General features: G+C 38.2%; 1 protein-coding gene and 1 long non-coding RNA gene across 6 annotated transcripts in view; one reads left to right on the top strand and one right to left on the bottom strand.

Annotated features, from left to right (window-relative positions):
* Positions 1-16,032, top strand: part of LOC141489193 (uncharacterized) — a 35,259-nt gene extending 19,227 nt beyond the window's left edge. The window contains exons 2-4 of one of the 2 annotated variants that reach the window (XM_074189974.1): positions 12,543-12,669; positions 13,008-13,103; positions 14,280-16,032. In XM_074189974.1, coding sequence (XP_074046075.1) covers positions 12,543-12,669; positions 13,008-13,103; positions 14,280-15,844 — 1,788 coding nt within the window. In that variant the 3' untranslated portion in view covers positions 15,845-16,032. Of the gene's footprint in view, positions 1-12,542; positions 12,670-13,007; positions 13,104-14,276 lie in introns of both variants that reach the window. The other variant, XM_074189973.1, reaches the window with a different exon arrangement.
* Positions 7,623-16,851, bottom strand: part of LOC141489200 (uncharacterized) — a 45,995-nt gene continuing 36,766 nt past the window's right edge. For all 4 annotated transcript variants that reach the window (XR_012468940.1, XR_012468939.1, XR_012468941.1 and 1 more), the window contains one exon: positions 7,623-15,777. This is a non-coding gene — a long non-coding RNA (uncharacterized LOC141489200). The remainder of the gene's footprint in view (positions 15,778-16,851) is intronic.

Below are 16,851 nucleotides of genomic sequence, written 5' to 3'. Positions count from 1 at the left end.
GTGTCTGCCTCTTCTGTTTTTACTTAAACAGGCTTACCTCACTCGGCGGGGTCTTCGGGTGTCCCTGTTCGGGGGCCAGTTCTGTCCGGGGTCTTCTTCCCCGGACTCCCGAGTGAGCTCCTCAGTGGGCACTGCTTCAGGCGTCCCTGGTGTTTTCCCTCCCCCGGGGATCAGCGAGGAGGGACTCAGGCAGACACTTCTTCAGGAGGCATATGTTTTATTAGGTGCAGAGGGATCCCCCGAATAGCTCAGGGTGATGGCTAATATAGGGGGTTCGTTCTGGGCTGCCACCCCGATCCGCCCCGAGGGCAGGACCTACCACCCGATTGGAGCAATGGACACAGGCCAACCAGGTGAAGCCACTGCTCCCCTTAAGGAACCGTGTCTTCTTTAGATTGGCCTGACCTCACTCTCGGGGAGGTCCTATCCACTCAGGCGGTCAGGGCCGACCCCCGACATTTGGCCATGATGTTCCTGGCATTTTCATTTTGGGATGTTTCAGATGGTGATCAGTGAAATCTTTTCTATTTTGTCTTTGGATTCTAATATATCAGGGCAGTTTTCTTTGATAATTTCTTGAAAGATGGAGAGGTATTGTCTAGATATTTTTCTTTTTAATCATGGCTTTAGGTAATCAATAATTCTTATATTATCTCTACTGAATCTATTCTAGGTTAGTTATTTCTCCAATGAGAAATTTCCCATTTTCTTTTATATATATATATAAATTTTTTTTTTACTTTTTTGATTTGTTTTATTGTATCTTGGTATCTCAGGGGCATTAATTTCTAAGCAGCTATTTTCTCCGGTGAAATAATACTTCTTTAGAGAGTTATTTTCTTTCCCAAAGTTTTGTATATCCTTTTCCATGCTGTTCACTTTTTTTCCATGATTCTCTTGTCTCACTCTTATTTTCTTCTATTTCTCTAATTTGTTATTTAAAATGCTTTTTAAGGGGGGGCAGAGCCAAGATGGCAACAAGAAGGGATCCAGTCTTAGGAGCTCTCTGATAAAAACTCATAAACTAAGGACTCTAACTAAACTTTCAAGACACAGAACCCACAAAGGGACCCAGTGAGGCAGTTCTCCTACTCAAGGTAACCTGGAAAAGAGCAGAAAGGCTCTGCTCCCTGGGGTCGGAGAGGCAGCCTGCCAGAGGGGTGACCTGCCAGAGCCAAAGAACTTCAGCCTCCCAGAGGCAGCCCCAGGGCGCTGGGAGCCACGTCTCACAGCAGCGGGGGAGTCTCCAGAGCTGCACCCTGGGGAGCACCGGGCACAAAGTGGAGGAACAGCGGGGCACACAGGGAGCAGCTTGGTCTTTCTGCAGCCCAGAGCCAGAAACAGAAGCAGGTGGAGCCGGTAAGCAGGAGCCCCCAGGGAATGAGCCCATTGAGCTGAGGGAGGGGAGTGAAGAGAGACTGCAGAACTCTGTCCTCTGCCCCTGGAACAGGACTCTGGGGCTCTGACCACATTCAGATCCTGATCCCAGTCTAGGCCCCCCCATAGAACAGCAGGGCGCCCCCACCTCAGCCCCTTGGCAGAGGGGGGTGCTTATGGTCATTCACAGACCAGGAGGGAGGACAGAGCCTCACACACTGAGACCCTTGTGGGAGTGTCCCAAAAGCTCAGGAAACACCCCAAACCAGGCCCAGGCTGGGAAAATGAGCAAGCAGAGAAACAAAAAGAAGACTATTGAGAAATATTTTGCAAATGAGCCCAAGAAGGATCAAAATACTCAGTCTGAAGATGAGGAAGCACAAGCTCTTGCATCTAAAGACTCCAAGAAAAACAGAAATTGGGCTCAGGCTATGACAGAGCTCAGAAAAGACTTTGAAAATCAAATGAGGGAGTTGGAAGAAAAACTGGGAAAAGAAAAGAAAGAGATGCAGGAAAAACATGAAAATGAAGTCAGCAGCTTAGTCAAGGAAATCCAAAAAAATGCTGAAGAAAATAGCATGCTAAAAAACCAGCTTAGGTCAAATGGATAAAACAGTTCAAAAAGTTATTGAGGAGAAGAATGCTTTAAAAAGCAAAATTGGCCAGATGGAAAAAGAGATAAGAAAACTCTCTGAGGAGAACAAATCCTTCAGACAAGGAATAGAATTCAGGGAGATTGATGAATGTACCAGAAATCAGGAATCAATACTTCAAATCAAAAACAAAATGAAAAATTAGAAGAAAATGTGAAATATCTCATTTAAAAAATAACTGATATGGAAAAAAGACTTAGGAAAGATAATTTGAAAATTATTGGAATACCTGAAAGTCATGATCAGGAAAACAGCCTTGACATCATTTTCAAAGAATTACTACAGGAAAATTGCCCTGATATTCTAGAAGCAGAGGGCAAAATAGAAATGGAGAGAATCCACCAATCCCCCAGAGAAAGAGATCCCAAAAACCAACCCCTAGGAATATTATAGCCAAGTTCCAGAACTCCCAAGTCAAAGAGAAAATATTACAAGCAGCCAGAAGGACACAGTTCAAATATCATGGAGCTGCAGTCAGGATCACACAGGACTTAGCAGCAACTACACTGGAAGCTCGTAGGGCTTGGAATACAATATACCGGAAGGCAAAAGAGCTTAGAATGCAGCCAAGAATGAACTACCCAGCGAGGCTGAATGTCCTCTTCCAAGGAAAAAGATGGACTTTCAATGAACCAGGGGAATTTCAAATGTTCCTTTTGGAATGGCCAGAGCTGAACAGAAGGTTTGATCTTCAGATACAGGACTCAGGTGAAGCATGGAGATTGGAGGAGAGGGGGGAAATATGAGGGACTTAATGAGGATGAACTGCATGTATAGAAAAATGATACTGATAATATTCATATGAACCATCTCAGTTAATAGAGCAGGTAGAGAGAGCTTTTATAGTTGAAGCACAAGAGAAAGCTGAATTCGAAGATAAAATATGGTGTAAAAATGGAGTCAATAGGAAAAAAGGGAAATGTAATGGGAGAAAGAAAAAGGAGAGGGGGAATAGTCCAAGATATTTCACGTAAGATTTTTTTTATTACAATGAGCTATTGCAATGATATGGAAGGGGGAGGCAAGGGGGAATGAGGGAACCTTTGCTCTCATCAGAGATGGCTAGGAGAGGAAACAGCAAATATACTCAATGGGGTATAGACAACTGGAGTAAGAAGGAGGGGGGAGCAGGGGGAAGGGGTGGGGGTATGAATAAAGGAGGAGAGGATGGACCATGGGGGGAGAGTGGTCAGATATAACACATTTTCTTACTTCTTGCAAGGGGCTGGGATTGGAAGGCCTGTCCAGGACCATAAGGCCAGGTGGATTCTGGGCCTAAGGGGTGGTATGGGGGCTCAGGGCTTCTTGGCCCCAGGACCAGGGATCTGTCTGCTCCGCCACTCAGCGACCCTACAGCAGAGTCACAGTGAAAGGAGAGAGAAAATAGAGTACATGGTAGTGGAGAAATAAGAAAGGAGGGAGTTGCGATCAGCAATGGCAATGGTGGAAAAATATGGAAGTAACTTTTGTGATGGACTTATCATAAAGAATGAGATCCACCCTTGACAGAGTTGTTGGTGTTGGAACAAAGACTCAAGCACATTTTTTGTTATTATTATTTGGGGGAGGGTGCAGGGCAAGTGGGGCTGGATGGCCAGCCTGGGGCCACATAGCAGGGTGATCTTTGGGTGTCTGGGGCCAGATTTGGACCCAGGTGCTCCTGGCTCAAGGGCCAATGCTCTGTCTGCTACCCAGCCACCCCTACTATTATTACTATTTTATTTTATTTTGGGTCTTTTTTTTTTCCTTTTTTTTTTTTTTTTGGTTTTTGCAGGGCAGTGGGGATCGGGTAACTTGCATGTCACACGGCTGGATGATTGTTGGGTTTACGAGGCTGGATATGGGCTCGGGTGCTCGTGGCTCCAGGGCTGGTGCTTGGTCCATTGCACCACCTGGCCATACCTACAATTATTACTATTATTTTTTTTTAATTTTAATTTTTTCTCTCCCCTTTACTTTTTTCGCCCAAGCAAATCTATCTATATTCATGTGGGAGGAGGGGTATTTGGTTTACTTGTAAACAAGAATATTTTCTTAATGTAAAAAAACATTTGTACAAAATGAGAACAAAAAATAAATTTAAAATAAAATAAAATGCTTTTTAAGCTCTTCCAGGGATTCTTTTTGGGCCTGAGGCCAAATTACATTTTTCTTTGGAGCTTCACATTCACCTGGGAATCTCAGCATCTAGAAGTTTTTTCCCCCCCTTTGATTCTTTTACATCCATGTCCACTTTCTTTTCTCGGATCCTGTTATTCACAGTCTCCCCTGTCTTCTGTTGATTGAACTGCTTTGGAGGAATCCCTCTTGTTTCTTTAGCTTCAAACTGTGCACAATGTTTTGATTATCTCTCTTATTCTGACTTTTCTGTGATTTTGCCTTTCTCATTTGCTATTTTACTGATTGATATAGCTGCTCTCTTAACTCTTAAGGGGTTTGTCAGTTTTCTTAGTCTTTTAAAAGAACCGGCTTTTAGTTTTAGTTGCCATTTATATGATTTTTTTTTGGTTTCCAATGTGTCTATACCCTTTCCCATTGCTTTATCTCCCTATTTACCTATACCTGCTTTATAATGTAGTTTGATACCTACAAATGTTGCCCTCTCTCTTTAGCCTCACTGCTTTTTATCATTTCCCATGATATTGTAGAATTTTTCCCACATGAATTTTATTGTGATTTTATTAACTCTCTAAAATATACCTTCATAATTTGATTAGTGAGAGAATTAATTCCTGATTTCATGTGTTATATTTGATTTTATTCAGGAATCATTCTGTAATCTCTATGACAAACCAAAAAGCCTCTTCTTTATCTCTGAGAGAAGAAACTCAATCTTGTCTCTCTCTTTTGGAGTTCAACAATAAAAGAAACTGAGGTAGAACTTCAAGCCAGTAGCCCTTTATAAAAGGATTCATGGTCCTTCTAATGAAATAGACCAGAGCAGCTTGAATCCCACCTCAGACACTTAATACTTACCTAGCTGTGTGACTTTGGGTAAATCACTTAACACCATTGCCTTGCAAAAAAAAAAAAAAGAAAAGAAAAGAAATAGACCTTCCTCACAATCTGAGATGCCTCTGGTTCCCAAAACCTTTTTTTTTTTTAATAAGATTTGATACCTACACACTTCTTGAGAGGTAAAGTAAAGTACATTGGTTGATAGATCTTGTTTTTGAGGTTGGTGCAAAACCAAACAAAAAAGGGGCAGCTAGGTGGTGCAGTAGATAGAGCACTGGTCCTGGAGTCAGGAGGACCTAAGTTCAAATCCAGCCTCAGACAATTAATATTTACCTAGCTGTGTGGCCTTGGGCAAATCACTTAACCTCATTGCCTTGCAAAAACTAAAAGAAAAAAGAAAAATCTATCAGAAGGGGGTCACAGGGTTGGGTGAAGCATGAGCTGATGCTAATGACTTAATTGATTATAAGGGTGGTGGTTGTACAAATATACTAAGACAAATTGGGGGACTTTTATATATTACAACCCTCCCTCCACATCCACAATAGACTTCAACATGGAATTTGAATAGAACTGAATAGAAATGTCTTGGTCAGCATTCTTGTGGCTGCTCATGTGAGCTTCCTAACTTGGGATCAAGTGATGGGCTAAGGTTTATGAGGTCTACTATAAGAACCTATATTATATTTCTATGTGATTTTATGTACAAAAAATACATTAGCACATATATAATCTTGGCTAGTAGGTGATGAAATGTAGAGAACTAAATGAATGTATTGCTTTGTAACTACTATTATCATCCTTTCTGGAATCAACAGAACTTGATCAGTACTGATCGGAATGGAATATGGATCCTTAATTGAATCATTTCTTATACTCTCAAGCCTTAGACTTATTAGTTAAAAAAAATTCTCTTCACAATACTCTCAGAAAATATTATCCCAGCCTTTCATCTAGATGTCTAATTGCCCAGAATTGGAAAGTCTCCTACACTTGGTCCTCATCATCTGCCTTGGAGTGGATCTAGGACCCATAAATTTACCAAAATATTTGATAGAGGGAGTGGTCCTCATGGGACTTGTTTGCTTTCCTTGGTGTAGCCAGTAAGGATGCCTTACATTAATAGAATTTCTGTTTTTCTAATGTTTATAAAAATGAGTTACATCTTTAATTAGGGGTCTTTTTGGTCAGAGGCAGGGCCATTTGATCCATCCTTTATTATCAGGCTGCCTGTCACTGTTAATAAATTGTATCTTGCTTGTAGTATAGCATTAAAAGTAAATTATTTTGGGTGGAATTGTCATTTCTTATTTTACTGACAGAACCTAGCCACAGGCACTAAGTACTCAGTCATGTAGCTTGACCTTCACTTCTTTAAGGATTGCTTTATAATTGAATCTGTACAACTCTTTTGTGTGCTTTGGAAGGTTAATTCTCAGATATTAAATACATATTTTAATTATTTGGAATGGGATTTCTCTTTGAATTATTCCTTCTTGTAGTTTGTATTATTACATAGAAATTCTATTGATTTTTGAGAGTTCCTTTTGTAACCTGCAACTTTGCTTAAGTTGTTAATTATCTCATTTGATATCTTTACTAATTCCCTGTTATTTTCCAAGTAAACCATGATATCAGGAAAGAAGGATCTTTTGAGCTCTTTATCTTTCTTCCTTTAATATCTTTCTCTTGTCTTATTGCTAATGCTAACATTTCCAGATATACATACGTGTGTGTGTGTGTGTGTGTGTGTGTGTGTGTGTGTGTGTATATTTCAAATATTGGAGAGAGTAGGTATTATTGTACACTTCTGAAAAGGTTCTAATGGATCTCCATTTCATATGATACTTGCTTTTGGCTTTTGATGGTTGTTTTTATGATATTGTAAAAGGTTCCACTATGCCTGTACTTAATGTGCTTTTACCATAAAAGTTTTGTACTTCATGAAAAGGTTTTGCTGCATCTTATTGAGATGACCATGTGGTTTTGGCTTTTAATATGATTAATCATGTTTATTGTTTTCTAATGTTGAATTTATCCTGGCTTTCCTGGTATAAATTTCACTTGAGCATAAGGAATGATTTCTTGGGTAATTCACTTTAGTCATTTTGAAAGAATTTCCTTTCAAATTTTTGAGGTAACTTCATTCATAAATGATATTGGCTTGTAGTTGGCTTTCTGCGTTTGGACTTTCCCTGGTTTCAGTAATAGGTCTATATTCATGTCATAAGAGATTCTGGGAGGATACTTTCTTTTTTGAGGAAATTATTTGTGAAGTATGGGTACTACCTATTCTTTACAAATTTGAGAGAATTCTCCTGTCTTCTGACAGTTTACTTCACTAATTTTAGAGTTATTCCTCTAGTTCTTTGTGTTCTTCTTCATTGCATAAAACTGTGCCCTGTGCATAATATGTCCTGATTATTCTTTTAATTTTTTTCTGGTTTTCCTATGATTTCTACTATTCTCATTTGCTGTTTTATTAACTTGATTTTCTGATCTCTTTCTTTTAATCAGATTAGCTAAGGCTTTGATCAACTTTATTGGTGATTTCAAAGAACTCACTGTTAACTTTGTTAATTATATTTTTGGTTTCCAATTTATTTCCCTTCTCAATTTAATATCTTTTGTGCTTATTTTACATTTGTTTTTCTAATATTTTAATGAGCCAGTCAGTTTATTAATCTTTTCTTTTGCTATATTCTTAATGTATGATAAAGGACCTCTTTAGTTGAATTCCAGAAATTTTTTGTTGTTTCATCATTATCATTTTCTTTTATAAAGTTATTATTTCTGTGATTTGTTCTTTGATTCAGTCATTTTTTAATATGCCATTGTTGAGACTATTTGGGTTTGTTTCTTTTGTTTGTGGTTTTTAAATCCATTTCTATTCTTTAATTATGGAATGAAAGTTTGAATGATTTCTGCCTTTTAAAATTTGTTTGCAATATCTCTGTGTCCTTTGAGGACATTCATGTGGAGAAAGGAAATTTCCATATTCCTTGGTTTGTCCCATTTAGAAGATGCTGTAAGTCTTTTAAGTTTATTTTGAAAATTTTACATATCTAATTTCTTTTGTTTTCTATCAGTTCCTTATGCAGATTCCCTTTTCTCTCTTCCCCCTCAGGTAATCCTGCTCCTTAATGTTTTTAATTAAATCTATTTTTGTGCTCCTTTCCAACAAGGAATTTTTTCATTCTTGCCATTATCCATCTTTTCTTTTAGTTTTACCCAGATTCTTCTTCTCTGATCCATAGCCCCTCTGGTCATCTGATCTCTCCCTTTTCTCTGTAGACTTCATGCAGTTAATGCCTCCAGGGCTCCCTTCTGAAACTCCTTGGGTGTATTATTGTAATGTGTATTATTGCTTCATGGTAGGGATCCTCCCCACCTCATCTGGACTCTTTCTGTGGGGAACTCTGACCCAGGAAAATGGAATGACTTGGCCTGGGTCACCCAACTCTATAGAGCCAGACATGGAACACATACACATGGACATGGACACACACTCAAATGTACACAGGTCTATGTATATGTTTGTATATATGGACATACAAATTTATATAAATTACCAATTCTGTTAATAGCTCACTCCAGTAATCTTTCCACTACAGATTTCCTGTTCCTCCACAGAACACTCCATATTCCAACTCTTCACCTTTTGAATGACTGGTCTTCCCATATCCTAGAAAATTCTAAAGGCTCCTTGCCTCTCTCAAGATCAAATATAAAATCCCCTACTTGAGTATCAAAGCCCTTGACACTGGCCTAACTGACTATTGCTCATACCTGCACTCCACACCTGAAATGTTCTCTTTTCTTCTCTCCGCCTCCCAGCTTCTCTGGCTTCTTCCTTCAAGGCAGACTTCAATGCTACTTTCCTCTAGAGAAGACTTTTTCCCTGGTCTCCCTCCTCCTCCTCAAGATGTTTGGACAGCAAGCTCAGCTTCTTTGGAGGATGTCTTGGTGGTGTAAAGATACTAGCTTCATCTCCATTGTGTTCACATGGGTTAACAGATTGTTTACTGAGCCAGTCTCTAACCAGGGTAAACAGCAGCCAGAAACAGGATCAGTAATCAAGTAGCAGTTTAATTAATTACTATCATTGCAAGGGATAGATTTGCACATCGAGATTGTTCCACCTAGCTACAGTTAAGGCAGAGAACACATACATGAATCATAGTGGGAAGGAAGCAGGGAAGGTGAATAACAAACAGTTATTTTTGGAGTTTGGGTGCTTTTCTCAGGACTAGCCCACTAGTGCAGGACAGTGCAGGCACCATTGAATCTTCTGGAAACAGATAAGTTGATTGTTTGGTTTTGGGGTTACTTATTTTGCTTGGGTACAGAATAGATTACAGTTTGCTGATTCATTGTACTTAATATAGACAAGTACAGGTCAGAGAAAGAATGCAGGTTTGTCAGAGTTAATGAATTATTCCAGGCTGTAGTAAAATTCATTTATTACATATATTAATGTGAAAATCATAATTCTCTTGATATATATCTCTCTCAAAATGAGCCAATTCCTTGAAGCTGGAGTAGAACAGTGATTAGCAGGAGAGCAGAATTTTTATACTTAAGCCATTACAGACCCACTAAATTATGAACCAAATTCAGATTCAGAAAACCATGACTTGGGCAGGTACAGGACAAAAACAGTTACTTATAAGTAGAGTCAATAAATAAATGATATAAGATCAATTCAGTTTTCTGTCAGACTAGATCACCCTGGGCTTCACTTCTCTCTGGAACACCTTCCATTCCCTCCTCATTTCTAATGAGCTGAGGAGAGTCTTTCATTATTCTAAGAACCTTTCCTTTATATTTGAAAGTCACCAGTTGGCTTATAGGACTTTTTGTTTCTGGATTAAATTGCTAAATCTGGGGACAGCTAGGTGGTGAAGTGAATAGAGCACCAGTCCTGGAGTCAGGAGGACCTGAGTTCAAATTTGACCTCAAACACTTAATTACCTAGCTGTGTGGCCTTGGGCAAGTCACTTAACCCCCTTGCCTTGCAAAAAACCTTTAAAAAAAAATTACTAAATCTGACCATTATTCCTCCTGGAATTTGCAGCCTTTGGGGTTTTTTTTTTTTCTGAAGATGATCTGTAATTCTTTCCTTTTGGAATTTAATTTTCTAGTTGCAGAAGTTCTGACCAGTTCTCTTAGATTATTTCCTTTATTATTGTGGCCTTGTTATTCAGTCATTTCTTTAGAAGCCTATGATCCCTAAGTTGCCTGTGTATAACTACCTTTGAGTCGTTTGTTTTCTTCAATAAAAGTGGGCAGATTGTCTTTTAATGTTTTTGGGTTTTGCTTCTCTTCTTCTAGGCTGAACTTCACTTTTATGTATTTGCATTCCTTATCTTTTCTCCCCCCACCTTTTGATTTCTTTGGGGAGGCTTGCCATGCAAATTCAAGGTTTTTTATTCCCTCATTCTCAAGTTACTGACAATTTAACAGCAGAAGATAACACACAAAAGAAGAATGAAAAGGGATCAGAGTGAGGAAGCATGGTGCAAAGTAAAGTGAACAGAACCTGGAGAATGTTGTACACAATAAGAGCAATGAAGAACTGTGAATGGCCTAGCCATACAGAGGTGTGGTGAAGTCAGAGAAGCCCCAAAGAAGTAGAGGCACCTGATAAATGAAGAGATGCCTGAGATGAGTTTCTTAAGAGGAGGTCTGGAGCCTTAGTCTGGTGGAAACACTTGAGAAGGAAAGAAAGAGGTTTGATTAGCTCATTGGTGGGTGCGAGTTAGGGAATCAATTAGAGGTCACTTAACCTTCAGTAAAAGGACTGCCTTCCTTTTAATAAGAATCCATACTATGAATATTATGCAATGAAGAAGAGAAAAAGAATGATTTAGAAATCCTTGGGAATCTCAAAAAGTAAAACAAAGTAATAAATTGCGCAATTGTTCTCAAGTAAAAATAATAAAGGAAATGAAAAGTGAAATGTGGATTACAAATAAGACCATAAATCAGATTTTAAAATTATTTAATGTATTTTATTTTTCCATAACAATGTGATTTGTAACTTTTTTAAAAATTTTGAATTTCAAATTCCATCCCTCTTTTTCTCCTTATCTTCCTCACCTCCCTGAGACAGCAGTGAGATGTATATTATACATGTATAACCATGTAAAACATTTCTATATTAGTCATTTTATACAAAAAGACTTAAAAGAAAGTGAAAAATAGCATACTTCACTGTATTCAATATCAGCTCTTTCTCTGGAGGCAGACATTATGCTTCATCATTATTCATTGCTGAGAATAGCTAGGCCATTCACAGTTCTTCATTGTTTTTATTGTGTACAACATTCTCTTGATTCTGTTCACTTATGCACCATTTCGTGTAAGTTTTTCTAGGTTTTTCCAAACAGGTTTTTTTAAAAGAAGAAATCACAATAATGTATAAAGAAAGGGTAATTTATGCATAGTATGGAATATGATTCCCAAACATAAGAATCTCTGATAAAGTGAATCATATCCTTATGATGGAAAGGGAAGACCATCAAGTTCTAAGCATCTTGGCAAAACACATGTTATACATGTAGTAGTTGAGAAATATAGGTGACCCCTTCCAAGTATCAGGGGTTAAATCTGACTAACCTCTCTTGTTTGTTGCTCATCACTAGGGCCTTTGACTCATTCTCTTGACTCTTGTTCTTCCAAGATTCTAGAGTTATAGGGGTATGTTTAGATCATCTATTTCTCACACAAAAAAAATTTTTCTGATGAATTAGCTCAAATAAACCCCAAGGCCATTAAATATTGCTTTTTTAATTAATGAAACAACCTTTTCCATTATAGAAACTCTCTCTCTTTGTAATTAAATATTTTAATTAAGGAATATGTACTATTGACAAATGAGAGCAATCATAAATCAAAGATATAAGCTGTTTGGCTAAGACACATCATCCCAAGAATGACCTGAAGCTATCAATGTAACAAGAGATAATTATTCTTCACTTGCCTGAGAATCATCATTCAGTGAAACCCAGATTCTGATTAATAATATCTCTTTAGAGTCCTCTTCATGTTTTCATCCAGGTAAGACCTTATTTCAGCCATTCAGAAAGCAAACAGATCTTTTCTTTAATTTTGTTCTCTTTAAGTGGTCATATAAAACTTTTCCCGCAGAATACCTTATACTTGCCAGCTTCTCGCACTCTTCACAGAATTTTTTTAAAGAACATATTTATTTTTTCTAACTGATCATTAGGTTATTCATGATGATGGTTTCAACTCTTGACACTCATAAAGACTGTGGCCTTTGGGCAGATCTCTTCTCTGAGCTTCAGTTTCCTTTTGTACATTATTGATGGTTAGAATTCTGGGGGTGGCTAGGTGGCATAGTGGATAAAGCACTGGCCTTGGAGTCAGGAGTACCTGGGCTCAAATCCGGTCTCAGACACTTAATAATTACCTAGCTGTGTGGCCTTGGGCAAGCCACTTAACTCCATTTGCCTTGCAAAAACCTAAAAAAAAAAAAGAATTCTGGAATGTCTTTTAGTTCTGTATCCTATACTTTTGCTAATTTAGGAGTTGGTGATATTCAAGGATGTGGCTGTGGACTTCACCCAGGAGGAATGGGGCCTCTTGGACCATCCTCAGAAGAAGTTATACATAGAGGTCATGCTGGAGAATGCCCAGAATCTGCTCTCCGTGGGTAAGGACACTTCCCCTGGTAACTCTTGAGTCTCTATTCCCTAATATGTTATGTTTGGAGCATTTATCAATTATTAGAGAAAAGTGCTGGTTTTTGTGTCCAAGAGACAGGGTTTCCTTTGTTGCTTCTGAAGCTCTAGGTAGCTTCAGGTCAAAGATCATCTCAGATGTTTAGACTAATCTCTATTTAGTTGCATTTTCAGCACTGACATGGAGTGCAGATACTTTTCTCTGAATGTAATAGGACAATTCTCAAAATGGAACACCTCTGTATCCACACTCCTTTTCCCAAAGAGAAGTAAATAATAAGTTCATCCCTAACTGATTCTTCCTGCCCAGGGCTTCCAGTTCCCAAAGAAGATGTGATCTCTTATTTTGAACAAAGGGAAGCACCATGGATGCTGGAACAGGAAGGACTGGGGAGCCGCTGTCCGGGTGAGTGAGGTAAAAGCAGGTAGATGAGAGCTGGGATTCCAAGAGACTTCCATGTGTTGTGGTGAAGCAAGGGCTAGATGTGGAGCCCAGAAAACCTGCTTTGGGATTCTTTTGCAGATATCTTTTAACAATGTCTTCTGGGCCAGTCCCTGAATCCGGGAGCAGCCTCAGTTTGTCCATCTTTCCATTGTTAAAATGAAGGAGTTGGCCTCCATGGTCTTTTTTTTTTTTTGCAAGGCAAATGGGGTTAAGTGGCTTGCCCAAGGCCACACAGCTAGGTAATTATTAAGTGTCTGAGACTGGATTTGAACCCAGGTACTCCTGCCTCCAGGGCCGGTGCTTTATCCACTGCACCACCTAGCTGCCCCTATCCACTTCTTTTTAAAAGATTCTTTATGAGGACACATTTTCAGAGACAGGAAATGCTTTGCATTTTTAAAGTTGTGTTTATTTCAAGAAATTTATTTTTGTTTTAATGGGCAGAGGCATTTAAAGATAAACTTTTGTGAAAAAGAAATTAGTAATGGCAACCCCGCCAAAAAGCAATGAGCCAGGATACAATCTTTTATGCCTGGGGTAAATACAAAATATCATTGTGGCATTCATCATGTGATCTCAGATACTGCAGCAGAATAAATAAGATTGAAGTTGATCACAAGGGAAATTACATTATACTTATAGAGAAGCTAGATGATGAAATGATAGGAATGTTTAATATTTGTCACCAAGTGGCATAGTGTTGATAACAAAAGGATTGAAAGTGCAGTCAATGAGAGTAAAAGTAAAGTGGCAGGTTCCAAAGTGCAGATGTTGCTACTGTTGGACTGAGCATGCCCAGTCACAAGATTTGAGTTCTATCCGCTGCTGGTATTTGGGTCAAGTCACTCTGAGCCATTCTGAAATTATGGCCTGAGTTGTGAATGTAATGAGAATTTGTCACAGGTTTGCTGTGAAAATCAAAGGTGATTATGTATGTTGCTCTTTGTAAATAAAATCATCCTTCAGATGTGAGCTAAGAGCTAATTTTTAAATGATTGATTCTACCTATTTAAGTTTGAAGATTTTTCTCTTTGCTTGGAGAAACAAAAGTAAATCAGTTTACCTTATGCCAGTGGAAGGAAAGGAATGTAATTTTATATGTGACTATGTGCATTTAATATTTGTTTCTTTTAGTAGCAGAGATCAGATTTGAAATAAAAGAGATTCCTGCACAGATAAGTCTTTCTCTGGAAGAAACCCACAAGCAAAGATTCACGAATGATGGTCCCTATAACTACACTTGGAAAGAAATCTCTGCTGTTCATCAGAGAACTTATAATAGAGAAAAACGTTATGAATGTAGTCAATGTGGAAAGACTTTGACAAAGAAGAGATATCTTGTTCAACATCAGAGAATCCATACTGGAGAGAAACCTTATACATGTAATCAGTGTGGAAAGACTTTCAGAACCTGCCCTGGTCTTATTGTACATCAGAGAATCCATACCGGAAAGAAACCTTATAAATGTGATCAATGTGAAAAAGCTTTTACAGAGAAGATCACTCTTATTCATCATCAGAGAATTCACACTGGAGAGAAGCCTTATGAATGTAATCAATGTGGAAAAACTTTCCGAAAGAAAGATAGACTTACTAAACATCAAAGAATTCACACTAGGGAAAAACTGTATGAATGTAATTCATGTGGAAAGACTTTCATTCATAGGGTCCATCTTGAGTTACATGAGAAAATCCACACTAGGGAGAAACCTTTTGAATGTAATCAGTGTGGTAAGACTTTCATTCAGAGGACTCATCTTGATTTACATGAGAAAATCCACACTGGGGAGAAACCTTATAAATGTAATCAGTGTGGAAAGGCTTTTACAGAGAAGAGAGGGCTTGTTCAACATCAGGTAATCCACACTGGGGAGAAACCTTATGAATGTAATCAGTGTGGAAAAACTTTCCGTAAGAAAGATAAACTTGCTGAGCATCAAAGAATCCACACAAGGGAGAAACCTTATGAATGTAACCAATGTGGAAAAACTTTCATTCAGAGGGCTCATCTTGCAGTACATGAGAAAATCCACACTGGAGAGAAACCTTATGAATGTAGTCAATGTGGAAAGACTTTCATTCAGAGGGCCCATCTTGCTGTACATGAGAGAGTCCACACTGGGGAGAAACCTTATAAATGTAGTCAATGTGGAAAGACTTTCACAAAGAGCTCTAGTCTTGCTGAACATCAGAGAATCCACACTGGAGAAAAACCCTATCAATGTAATCAATGTGGAAAGACTTTTAGACATAACTCTAGTTTTGCTGTACATCAGAGAATACACATTGGAGAGAAACCTTTCGAATGTAATCAGTGTGGAAAGACTTTCATTCACAGAGCTTATCTTGCAGTGCATCAGAGAATCCACACTGGAGAGAAACCTTATGAATGTAATCAGTGTGGAAAGACTTTCATTCACAGGTCACATCTTGCTGTACATGAGAGAATCCACACTGGAGAGAAACCTTACAAATGTAATCAGTGCGGAAAGACTTTCTCAAAGAGCTCCAGTCTTGCTGTACATCAAAGAATTCACACTGGAGAGAAACCTTATGAATGTAATCAGTGTGGAAAGACTTTCATTCAGAGGGCCCATCTTGCTGTACATCAGAGAATCCACATTGAGAAGAAAACCTATGAATGTAATGGGAAAGCTTTTACAGAAGAGAAATTTTACTGTGCATCAGAAAATTCACAATAGAAGAAACCTTATATAATTCCTGTGGGAAAAATTTTATGAATGGAATCAGTATGGAAAGACTTTCACATACAGCTCAAAGAATCTATGCTGGAGAAAAACCCTAAGAATATAATCAATGTGGAAAGACATTCAGAACCAAATTCAATCTTAATATATCCTAGGGGGAACCTTATAAGTAATCAGTGTGGAAGGGCTTTCATAGAGAGAGCCAGTCTTGCTCATCATCAGAGAATCCAGTCTGAAGAGAAACCTTTAGTAATGTAATCAGTGTGGGAAAACCTTTTGGATAAAGTTCCAATCTTACTGTACATCTGAGAATCTCCAGTGGAGGAAAATCCTTATCACTAATCAGTATGGTAAAGCCTTCAAGCTTCCTTGATAGACAAGTAAAGATGCAGCTTTTTTAGACCTTTCCTTTCTGATAATACAATTGTAAAAATATTGTTCCCCAAAACTCCCATTTTGGGCCCAGTTTTCTAACTGGCCCCCATGCATGCATAATTCATAAGTTTAGAGAAATCTAATAAATGCTTATATTAAACATAATTCGTTTTGTTCTTCCTTGAGACCAAACTCTGGTTGAGACCAAACCTTTGTCTCTTACAGAGAGGGTAAACTCTGGAGGTTAATACCATATTTAGTTTAATTCTTTATTAAGGCCAAACTCATGGAGGTCATCACCACAGATTCTTAATTACCAGTCCCCCTTAGTGTTTGCAAAGGGAGACATAAGTGAAGCAATGCCAAAAATATATGCTCAATTAAACTTTGTTATTGTGATAAAAATACTTTATTAGGCCATTTAAATTTTACTCAATATCTTTTTCTTCTTTTTGTCTTCTCTGAGGGTTTATGGTCATCCTGGATGAAATAAATCACTCAAAATCAAGAAAATAATTACATTCTGGAATCTCACATGGTAAATGTTGTGATAATTCACTTAAGCCCCCTAGAAAAAGAACACTAGCCGATTGTTCTAAACCTCACCTTTGTGCTGGCATTATTTG

The sequence above is a fragment of the Macrotis lagotis genome, chromosome 5, assembly GCF_037893015.1.
Source record: "Macrotis lagotis isolate mMagLag1 chromosome 5, bilby.v1.9.chrom.fasta, whole genome shotgun sequence".
NCBI lineage: Eukaryota > Metazoa > Chordata > Mammalia > Peramelemorphia > Peramelidae > Macrotis > Macrotis lagotis.
The sequence above is the reverse complement of the archived record's forward strand: the minus strand, read 5'-3'. Positions and strand labels throughout refer to the sequence as shown.